General features: G+C 48.2%; 1 protein-coding gene across 1 annotated transcript; it reads left to right on the top strand.

The window, feature by feature from the left end:
• The first annotated feature begins 3,477 nt into the window (after window positions 1-3,477).
• On the top strand, window positions 3,478-11,753 carry LOC103745587 (2'-5'-oligoadenylate synthase 1A-like). Its single transcript, XM_029570604.1, is given in 7 exon segments — window positions 3,478-3,790; window positions 5,471-5,512; window positions 5,515-5,745; window positions 7,247-7,431; window positions 8,660-8,892; window positions 9,554-9,707; window positions 11,601-11,753. Coding segments are annotated over 7 exon segments (1,194 nt in total). The 5' UTR covers window positions 3,478-3,594.
• Window positions 11,754-11,963: the final 210 nt, after the last annotated feature.

Here is an 11,963-nt window from a genome sequence, read left to right as displayed (position 1 = left end):
CTTGCCAGTGTCATTGGCCTAATTAGGTAGTGTCACCTCAGAGCACTAACACACACACACACAGGAGTGCATAGAGAGGTATAAATGAGCTAGTGTGGTGACACACTGTAATCCCAGCTCTCAGGAGGCTGAGGCAGCGGGATTGTTGTAAGTTCAAGGCTAGCCAGGGCTACAGAGTAAGACCCTGTCTCAAGAACAAACTGGGAGCTGGAGAGATGGCTCATCAGTTAAGGGCACTGGCTGTTCTTGCAGAGGACCTGGTTTAGTTCCCAGCACCCACATGGCAGCTAACAACCATCCATAACTCCAGTTCCAGGGGATCTGACATCCTCTTCTGGCCTCTGGGGACATTGCACGATATGGGTGCACTTACATATTTGCAAGCAAAACACTCATATGCTTAAAACTAGCATAAATTATATAAAAATGGGCATGATTTAAAAGAAAAAAAAAAGGATTGGTGAAATGGCTCAGCAGTAAAGCTGCTTTGGGCTAAGCTTGATAAGTTTAGTTTAGTCCCTGTGACCCACATAGTAGAAGGAAAGCACTGACTCCTGCAAGTCACCCTCTGACCTCCACATGTGTACACACACTGTTGACACAAAAGCACAACTCTCATCTCAAAGGGGATAAGAGACAATTTTTTCTGGAACCAAACATGAGTGACCATGGCCCTGGGATACAGATTCAGGTTACCCCCAAATTCCACTTCCCCATATGATAGCAGTTTCATGACGTTTTTATAGTAACAGAACAAAGAAAAGTCATAAATCAAGGTGATTTCATTGGTGGAAACACTAAGTAGGCGGATACAGCAAAAGAGAATCTTAACTCTAGGCCGCAGATGCTATTTGATGACAAAAGGCCTCAGCCTTTTGGTTGATGGAAGTTGGTGATCTGCTAAATTAGTACATTCCAAAGGCTTTTATCTGTTAGTCACAGGATGTTAAGTCAGGAACAGAGGTGGGCAAGGAGTGGCTATTTAGGGGGCTAAAGATAGTCCAAGGTAAATGATAATTGGGTTCTGGATCTGCAACATTCCAAACTTTCCACAATCACTGAAGTTCCAATCAGTTCATAAGCATTTGTAGAATGTTGTTTTTTCGTTTGTTTGTTTGGTTTGTTTTTTTTGTTTTTTGTCTTTTTGAGACAGGGTTTCCTTATAGTCCCAGATGTCCTGGAACTCACTATGTAGACCAGGCTGGCCTTGAACTCACAGAGATCCGCCTGCCTGTGCCTCCCAAGTGCTGGGACTACAGGCGTGCACCACCACGCCCGGCAGAATGTTCAGTTTTAAGATGCAGTTTTGGGGGGAATTTTCATTACAACACATACACACACAATAAATCAATGTAATTTTTTAAAAATTAAGGCATATTAGGTTGGCCCTGGTCCAGATCTGCTCGTGACTCTGAGCTGGTCTCTGGTCCTCTCTTCCTGACAATTGTGCACACCGCCTTAGGGAATTCTGATTCTCTCAAGATCATGGTCAGGATCCAGAAGGAGCCTCCTTTCCCAGTCAAGCCAAAAAGACTGTGCTTTGTGCTAAGGGCAGGCCTCTGACCTGGCTGGTCAGTATAACTTCTTGCTTCTGTTTCTTTAAAGGGAAAAATAATGTAAAGGCCAGGAAAGGGTGTGCAGCCGTAGCCTGGACGAATTGCATTTTTTTCCAATTGTTTCCTCAGCCTTTTGAAACTTCTTTTTCTCTGCAGTAATTCAGCCCAGGCTGGCCTCAAAATCCTCACCCTTCTGCTTCAACCTCAATTTATTACTTATTTACTTTTTCTTTTCATTGTTTGGTTTTGTTTGTTCTGAGACAGGGCTTTGCTATGTAGTCCTGGCTGGACTGGAACTCACAGAGACCACTGCCTCTGCCTCTCAAACACTAGAATTAAAGGCATGTACCACCACACCCAGCTTTATTTTTTAGAGTATTTGTATATGCCTGGTGTGTGTGTGTGTGTGTGTGTGTGTGTGTGTGTGTGCGCGAGCGCACGCGCATACGCGCACCACCTTTGTGCAGTGCCCATGGAGACCAGAAGAGGGTATCAGATTCCCCAGGTACCAGAGTTATAGGTAGTTGTGAGCTGCATGATGAGGGTGCTGGGAATTGAGCCCAGGTCCTCTACAAGAGCAAGAAGCGCTCTTAACCACCAAGCCATCTCTCCAGCCCCTTAGTGTTTGTTTTCTAAGGAAGACTTTCTTGACCCTCACAGTGGATCTGATTTCCAATGTTCACTGAAACGAATCTCTGATGAGATCCTACTAAACAAGGAGAGTTTGGCATGGAATCGGTTCACCCCTCACAGTAGCATTTTGCCTTAGACTTAACACAGTATATCGCAGAAGAGATTGGTATGCCAGTTAAGAGAAGAGCGATTATATCTGGGCACAGTTACACAGCCCTGTCATACCAGCACTCAGGAGGCCAGCATGAGTCACGAGTTCAAATCCAGCTTTGACTACAAAGTGGAACCCTACTTAAAAACACAAAAGTGAGCTGGGCGTGGTGGCGCACGCCTTTAATCCCAGCACTCGGGAGGCAGAGGCAGGCGGATCTCTGAGAGTTCAAGGCCAGCCTGGTCTCCATAGTGAATCCAGGACAGCTGCGGCTACAGGGAGACCCTGTCTCAAAAAGACCAAAAAAAAAAAAAAAAAAAAAAAAAGTGAAAAATCCAAACAAGAAATTCAGAGATGGAGCACAGGGTACTGTAGGCAGCAAAACTGTTATGCATGACCCCTTAGAAGGAGGCTACATGGGTGTGCATCTGGCAAAACCCAGAGGATTGTGCAGCCCAAAGACTGAACTTCAACTTAACCATGGCGTTGACAGCTAGTTAATTATAAGGTATCAATATCAATCTGTCCCCTGAAACAGCTGCACTGCAGCAGGGTTAAAAACAGGTGTGTGCAGTTAGAGGTTGGGCTTATCCTGATCCCCTCCTCACCACCACAAAAGAAAAAAGGGGAGGAGGTGATGGATGGAAGGAGAGGGGATTTACAGAAACTCTGGCCTTCCTGTTCAATTTTTCTGTAAACCTAAAACTGTAAGTTAAAAAAAAAATACAGTACGATACTTTTTTTTTTTTTTTAAGAACTTCAGTGGTTTGTGTGTTTGTGTGCCAAGATGGACAAACGGCTGGCAAGCTCTATATAAAATGTTCCCAGGAGCCTGGAGCCAGGAGATTAGGATTCACAGACCATCTTCCAGATTATTCTGACTTGTTTTGCCCACCCCTGCAACATGTATTTTAACAGGTTGCTGTTAAAAATTGAGGAGACTATAAAACCATTTTTTCCAACAAGAAGTAGTAAATCTGAAAACATAAATGTGTATTTAATCATGATTTCTGTTCTCTGGAAATTAAAAGCCATTTCAGGGTAGAATTCCAAGAAAGGCCAGGCTGCTTACAGAAGCTCCACCACAGCAGTTAACTCCGCCCCGGAGGCGTAGGCCTGCCTGGTTTGCATAGCCCCGCCCTCCCCGAGAAACCGAAACTGAAACGCAGCTCAGTCCAGGCTCAGTGCCAGGCTCAGTCCAGGCGCTGGAGATAAGGACCAGCAAGCCACAGAGACTGCACTTCCTGGCTGACCATGGTGCAGGAGCTCAGAAACACCCGGGCCAGGGACCTGGACAGGTTCATAGAGGACCATCTCCTTCCAGACACGTACTTCCGGTACCATATCAAAGTAGCCATCAGCACGGTGTGCGACTTCCTAAAGGAAAGATGCTTCCTACAGACTGCCCACCCCGTGCGGGTCTCCAAGGTGCTGAAGGTGAGCCCTGCGATGCCCGACCTGACCAGGATGGGGTGGGAGAGGATTCCCTGGAAGCCAGGCTGCAGAGCTGAGCCTGCATGGCTGTTGGCTCTCACCCACCCTTCCCACGTTTAATCACAGCTCTTCAGTGGGTTCTGCCCAGAGGCCCTACATCTAAGCTCTAGAAAGAGCCCTGGCTAAGCTTATGTTCCACTGGGCCATGCCGCATCCACTTCCGAGACAGGGAAACTGAGGCCCTGCTCAAGTAAACAATTTGCTGATGGGTGGAAGGGTAGGGACTTAACACTTCTAACCAGCTTGTGAGTTGGCTAAGAATTGAGCAGGTATCAACCTCTGGCTATGAGACCTTAAACAAGTCACCCACACCTCCAGACATCTCTCAGGGAGACAGATTTGTCCAGCATGAGGCCATCTGGGGTGTATAGCAATCGAAGGACCCAGGAGACAGAACAACTGGCAGGAAGGAAGCCCCCACATGCTGTGTGTGAATGGACTGAGAGACTCCCTAAGCAAACAACTTAAAGTCACTGTGAATGCTGTAGAAATGGAGTTTGGGGGTTATTCTTTAAGATATTATTTTTTAATTGTATGTAGGGGTGGGGTGTACACAGGAGAGTAAATGTGCCCCTAGAGTCCAGAAGAGGACATCAGCTCCTTTGGATTTGAATTAGTTGTGAGCTGCCCAATGTGGGTGTTGAAAGCCAAACTCAGTTTCTCTGCAAGAGTAGCAAGTGCTCTTAATTGCTGAGCCATTTCTCTAGGCTCAGAAGTGGAGTTTAGTAATTCCCACTCAACAGTGGCTGGTAGGTGTGTTAGTGACTTCAGCATTCAAGTTTTATTTTTTTTATTTTATTTTATTTTATTTTATTTTATTTTATGTGTATGAGTGTTTTGCCTGAGTGTATGTAAGTGCATTTGTGCCATGTAGTGCCCAAGGAGGGCCTTGGATTCCCCTGGAACTGGAGTTAGAGGTGGTTGTTAGTCACCATGTGGGTGAACCGAGTATTCTGCAACAATAGCTGGTGCTCCTAACCGTTGAGCCATCTCTCCAGCCCTTTTTTCAAGCTATTTATTAAGAAGGGCTCTTTTCAATATCAGTTGCTGTTCTTTTTATTTAAAAGTTTACAGATGTGGTTATCTTTTACTGCTTTTTCTTTTGTTCTGTGACTTTTTATATTATTACCATACTGGGTCACATAGGCCATTTTCATACAAGTATATAATGGACTTTGTGCTTATCCCCCGTACTCTGCTAATAATGGCTTTCATTATGGCAGTTTCATACACATGAAACTCCTCTCCATCCCTCCTCCCTATCTCTTCTCCCCATCCCTCCTCTCTTCTCTCTCCTCCTCTAAAATAGTCTCCCTTCTGCTGTCGTGTGTGTGTGTGTGTGTGTGTGTGTGTGTGTGTGATGCTAGATCGAGATTCCACAGGAGAGAAAATGTGATCTGCTGTCTCTGCCCCGTTACCCCCTCTTGCTCCCCCCTTCACGCTCCTCCCCCATGTCCCCAACATAGCCCCCTTATGTTGAACACATATTTAAATCTCGATTCCGCATATGAGAGGAAATGCTTGCTATTGGTCATTCAGAGCCTAGCTTAGTTTGCTTCACATGATGAGGTCCAGAACCATCTATTTTCTGCAAACATTTTCATTCTTTATGGCTGTCTAGAACTCTACCATGTCTATGAAGGCACCACACTCAAAGGCCGGACCGATGCCGACCTGGTTTCTTCCTGAATAATCTCACCAGTTTTGAGGAGCAGTTAACACGCCGGGGAGAGTTCATTGCGGAAATCAAGAGACAGCTGCAAGCCTGTCAGCGGGAGGAGCAGTTTCGTGTGAAGTTCGAGGTCCAGAGTTCATGGTGGCCCTTTTCCCGGGCACTCACCTTCAAGCTGAGCTCCCCGGAGCTCCAGGAGGAGGTGGAATTTGATGTCCTGCCGGACTATGACGCCCTGGGTGAATGAGCCAGTCAGAGCCTCAGCCTTTACAGGCCTCCATTTTTCATTTATTTCTCTTTCTTGTTTGTGTTATCTGTGCACATGGGTGCACGCATGTGAGAATGGGGGTGTTATGCAGGTTCACCTGGTGTGGTGTGATCATTGAGGCCAGAGATCAACCTCAGATGTTGTTCCTCAGGTGTTGTCCAACTTTTGTTTTGAGACATGGTCTGTGTCTGTCTGGTGCGCCACAGTTCAGCTAGGCTGGCTGGCCAGAAAGTCCTAGAGATTCTCCTGTCTCCACCTCCCCAGGGCTGGGAACACAACCCTGTGCCACCACACCACACCATGCTTTCAACCTGAGTGCTAGAGCTCCAAGTCAGGTCCTCGTGATTGTGGGGCAAGCCTTGTAGTCACTGAGCCATCTTCCCAGGGTATATCCTCTATTCTGAGCTGAGAAATTTACCCAGGCAGCATATCTCTTTAAAGCTGTGGTGTGGAGGGGGAATTTTAGAATTCTGGGGGGGCCAAGAATCCAGCATAGAAAGTATACACATAGCAAGTTGGCATCGTCTGTGAAAAGGGATCCACAGAACACCTGTACCAGTTCTGTTCGTGGCTGTGTGAATTTTGTCTCTCTGAAAATGGGGCAGTGGAGAACTACCTGAAAGTTAACTCCCAGTACATCTTCCTCCCAAAGAGTAAGAAACCTCAGTCCTGTGCTGAGGGAGATGTCTGCAGGGGTGTTTGCATGGGATGGGCTTCTCTGAGGAACAGTGTCCACAGTAGGAAAACTGGTAATGCGCCCCCAACAACCAACAACACACACACATACACACACACACACACACACACACACACACACGTTACACCATTAAATATTAAATCAGCATGTACACTGAGATCTTACACCATACCTGGCACATAGTAGGACTTCCAAATAAGGAATTCCTCGATTCCACCCACAGACCCCCAGGAACACAACACTGAAAGCACCCTGGACCTAGGTGAGGTTTACATTTTGGAGGGAAATACAGCGACACCTGGTGGACACTGCACAAACTGTTACCAGCCACTTTTATGAATCCCTCTTGTTTAGGGAAGCCATGAAAAGCACATTGAAGCTTTCACATAGAAGAAAATGAGAAGGTCTTGGGTTATGTGGGGTGCAGGAAGCCATGAAAAGCACATTGAAGCTTTCACATAGAAGAAAATGAGAAGGTCTTGGGTTATGTGGGGTGCAGGATGAGTGGTTAGAGAGAGAGAGAGAGAGAGAGAGAGAGAAGAGGAGAGGAGAGAGAGAGATATCCAGATCCAGATCCATGCACAGGGACCCACAAGGGCAAAAGCCTGTACTGGGAATGGAGCCCCTGTGGTGCACAGAGTACTGTGGCCCATTGCTGTGGTCCAGACTTGGGCCTGTTCCCTGAACCCGCAGCCAGTGAGCTTGTCTCCCCAAGGGACCAAAAGAACCTCAGAGAAGGGCTGACATCTTAAAATGAATGAACCCATCTTAACAGGTCATGTCCACAAATACAGCAGGCCTGACCCCCAAGTCTACACCCGCCTCATCCAGGAGTGCACCAAACTGGGAAAGGAAGGGGAGTTCTCCACCTGCTTCACTGAGCTCCAGCGTAACTTCCTGAAGCAGCGGCCAGCCAAGCTGAAGAGTCTCATCCGCCTTGTCAAGCACTGGTACCAACTGGTACAGTACCTTGCCCAGACACTGTGGGCTTCATCTGTACAGGAAGTGAGATGGAGGAAGGGAGGAGGAGGGAGAAGGGAGGAAATGAGAGAGAAGCAAGAGAGGTGAAGGGGGTGGGAAGGGAGGGTGATGCCAGAAGAGGGAGAAAGAAGGGCAGAGAGGAAGGTCTTCCATGCTTTATTCTCAATGATTTCGTGCAATCTACTTTCCAATTAACTATTCTCTTTAGCTGTGTCTAATTATTTGTTCACTTGTCATTTTTATGCTTGGATTTCTTTTTCAAACATTCCATGTCACTCTCCAAGACTTCTAATTCTCTGTAATTTCAAGCAATTATTTCTTTAAATACACTATTCTTAGTTATTTTCTGGGTATCTTTTATGTGTATGTGGTATGTGTGTGAGTGTATGAGTATATATACCTTTCATGGGAGCACATGTGTATGCTCATACATTGTCTGCATGTGTTTGTGGAGGCCAAAGATCAATGTCAGGAGTCTGCCTCAATCATACCCCACCTTGGGTATTGAGCCACTTGAACTTAGAACTTGCTGGTTCAGCTGGTCTAGCTATTCAACTTGCTATGGGGTCCTCTGATTCCATCTTCTGAAACTGGAGTTACAGGTGGTCTTCCACACCCACCTGGCATTTATATGTGTGTTGGGGATGTGAACTCCTGTCTCAGGCTGCTTAGCAAGCACTTTACCCACTGAGCCATGTCCCCAGCCCTTCCTAGTTATTTCAAAGCCTTAAATTCAGTCCTTTGATGTTAAAGCTCATTACTACCCCACCCCTGGGCTATCAGTCATGGTGTCTTGATTCCTTATCTGCCTGGTTCTCTATGTGCTGGTCACTGAAAATTATGTGTGAAAAAGAGAATGAGGCTCTGCAAGTTCATGTTCCAAAAGGAAATCGGGGTAGAGGCAGGTTTCATACCACATCAGTAAAAAGCACAGCCTGGGATCAGCCAGGGCTCAGCACACTGGCTTTGTAAGGATTGGACAATGAGTGTTTCAGACTCTGTGGACCACACAGTCTCCATCACAACCACTCAGCTCTTGGGTCCAGTATGGAGGCATCCACAGACAGTATCTAAAGGAATGGGAGTGGCTGTGTGTCAATGAGACTTTATTCACTAAATCAGGTGGCAGGCTGGATTTAGTCATGAGAAATGGACTTTCCACAAATGCTGGATTACCCCGTTTTCTAACTGTCTGTCCTCCTCTCAGTGTAAGAAGAAGCTTGGGAGCCCGCTGCCCCCACAGTATGCCCTGGAGCTGCTCACAGTCTACGCATGGGAACGTGGGTGTGGAGCCCATGAGTTCAACACAGCCCAGGGATTTCTGACCGTCTTGGAACTAATCATGAACTACAGGCAGCTTCGCATCTACTGGACTGAGTATTATGATTTTGAACATGAGAATATTTCCAACTACCTGCATTCACAGCTCACAAAAGTCAGGTATCTGTCCCTGTGTGGCTCATCTCCAGGCAGAGAGGGCCTGGCTGGGGTTCCATGGAAAGGGGAGGTGGGAGGCCATGTTAACTGAGCATCTCCTGTCCTGTCCCCTCCCTGGGCACTGATCTGCTGTCACCTGATCCACACAAGGACCTCCAAGCCTGGAAGGCAGAGCTGGGCTCCCCTTGCCACAGAAGATTGAATCAAGGCTCTGAGCTGGTCCAAACCTGAACAGAACCTGAGGGGAGTGGGCAGGACAGTGACTGAGGTAGCCCAGCAGGAACAATAGCAAGGGCTCTGAGGCACTGGAAGCGGCTGCTACACTCATGGACAGTAGACGGCACGAGGGCAAGCATCTTTGCTGTGCTATGTACGGCTCTCACCCCATCATTTGAGACCACAGGGTCAACTCTCCTCATCTCACAGATCAGAGAGGCCAAGACCCGCCAAGGACACATAGCTAGCAAAGGGCAGAGGATTGTGATCCAGGCCTGCCAGGTCATGGGCGAGGCTCTCTGCACACTGTGGGAAGGGGCCTGAGGCCATGCCAGGGGCAGGGGTAACCTGCTGGGCTGCTCCCCTGCCCCAGGCTGCTGTCAGAAGAAGGCAGGTGCTTGGACACTGCCCAGGTCCTCACTGTCCCTCTCTGATCCTTACTCTGCAGGCCTGTGGTCCTGGACCCCGCTGACCCTACAGGAAACGTAGCTGGTGGGAACTCAAAGGGCTGGCAGCGGCTGGCAGGAGAGGCTAAGGCCTGGCTGCAGTACCCATGCTTTAAGAAATGGGATGGGTCCGTAATCGGCTCCTGGGATGTACCGGTGAGACCTTCTGCTTTCTCCCTGTCATCATCCCCCTCTCCTTGGGACAGCTTTGGACACTCTCCATCCAGCTGGGCAGTGTTCTCACAGAGAAGCTGTGTTTTGCTAAAGGCGCCCACACCTGCCCACACTCAGGGAGTCTGCGCCTCACCTTCATAGTCATTTACAGTCAGAGACTTTCCTGTCACTGCAGAGTTCATGCCACTCAGAGTCCTACCGAATAGCAGCCTCTGCTCACTGACTCCCCGTGGGCCCAGACTCCATTCAAAGGCCTTTAGTATACATGACCTTCCTACATCCTGACAACTGCACCCCAAGAAATGGTCAGTAACACCCCATCTTGCAGATGAGAAAAGGAGGCAAGTGCACAAACCTGAGGAACAACAGCTGGATTCCACATGTACTCACACATGAACAACAGCTGGGTTCCACATGTACTCACACATGTACAACAGCTGGGTTCCACATGTACTCACATGAACAACAGCTGTGTTCCACAAGTACTCACACATGAACAACAGCTGGATTCCACATGTACTCACACATGTACAACAGCTGGGTTCCACATGTACTCACATGAACAACAGCTGGGTTCCACATGTACTCACACATGAACAACAGCTGGATTCCACATGTACTCACACATGAACAACAGCTGGGTTCCACATGTACTCACATGAACAACAGCTGTGTTCCACAAGTACTCACACATGAACAACAGCTGGATTCCACATGTACTCACACATGTACAACAGCTGGGTTCCACATGTACTCACATGAACAACAGCTGTGTTCCACAAGTACTCACACATGAACAACAGCTGGATTCCACATGTACTCACACATGTACAACAGCTGGGTTCCACATGTACTCACATGAACAACAGCTGGGTTCCACATGTACTCACACATGAACAACAGCTGGGTTCCACATGTACTCACACATGAACAACAGCTGGGTTCCACATGTACTCACACATGAACAACAGCTGGGTTCCACATGTGCTCACACATGAACAACACCTGGGTTCCACATGTGCTCACACATGAACAACAGCTGGGTTCCACATGTACTCACACATGAACAACAGCTGGGTTCCACATGTACTCACACATGAACAACAGCTGGGTTCCACATGTACTCACACACATGCACCTGTGCACACACAAACCAACACAAATACATAAAGAGAGAGAATGGGAAAAGAAGGCTTAGAGAGGTGAAGCCACTTCATCAGGGATGCACAGCCAAGGAATGTCGGGCCTGCGATTCAGGCTCGGTGGACACTGAAGCCAGTGTTCACTGTCTCCCATGAAGCGGCCTGTCTTTCTTCATCCTGTCACCATCTAACCAATGGGACACTCAAGGTGGACTGCCTCACACAACCAAAGAGGGGCAGGTGGGCTTAAACATGGGTCTTTCCACTCCACTGGCAGGGATCTTTCTGATGATTAACACCCAATGATGTCATGGTAGGGCTCAGGATAGAGCCCCTATGGGTGAAGGACCGAGCCTTGGGAGGTTAGGAAGGATCTGGGGGAGGACATGTGGGGAGGGTGAGAGGGATGAGGGAGCTGGGCCTGCAGGAGCCTTTAGGGCTGTCCCACAGCAGACTGGTGGCCAGGCTTCTCTCTCCCCCTTGACAGATCTGTCACTGAGTGTGGGTACCTTAGGTGGGGGCCTGGCCTGGAGGGGAGGGCCCTATGCACCCCTGGAGGGGCTGAGCCCTCAAGGTGGTCTTCTGGCCACCTTCCTAGCAGTGGGGATATGGGACTGGTACTTCTTCCCAGGGCTCCCGATGTCCAGTCATAGTAGCCGCCCTCAGAGCCCCTTCACCTCCCCTTCTGGCTGGAAGACTGGCTTCCAGTGTGACTGTGTGTGTTCCTTTACGGCCCGAGGTCGATGTGCCACACCTGCAGAGCAACAGTTTTCTTTATTTTTGGCTCTTTTTTCTGTTTTTGGTTTTGCTTTTTTTGATCCGGGATATTCGTTTATTTTTTCTCCTTCTGATTTTATTTGTTGTGTTCCGGACTTCTGCTACATAACCTAGACTGTCTGGAGCTCCCCGTCCTCCTGCTTTATCCCTCCAAGTGCTGGGATAATGGAAGTGTAGACCCAATGTTTTGATGTGGGCTGTGACTGACCTCATCACTCTACGCTTCACAAGTGAAGGAGAAGTGGGCATGCATCTTCCTGTGCTCACAGGCACCTGTGCAGAAAGGCCCCATAGTTTGGGGGATTTCCCTCAGATGCAC

Source organism: Nannospalax galili, unplaced genomic scaffold (assembly GCF_000622305.1).
Source record: "Nannospalax galili isolate Female #2095 unplaced genomic scaffold, S.galili_v1.0 scaffold120, whole genome shotgun sequence".
NCBI classification, from domain to species: domain Eukaryota; kingdom Metazoa; phylum Chordata; class Mammalia; order Rodentia; family Spalacidae; genus Nannospalax; species Nannospalax galili.
This window is presented reverse-complemented; position numbering and strand designations above follow the sequence as displayed.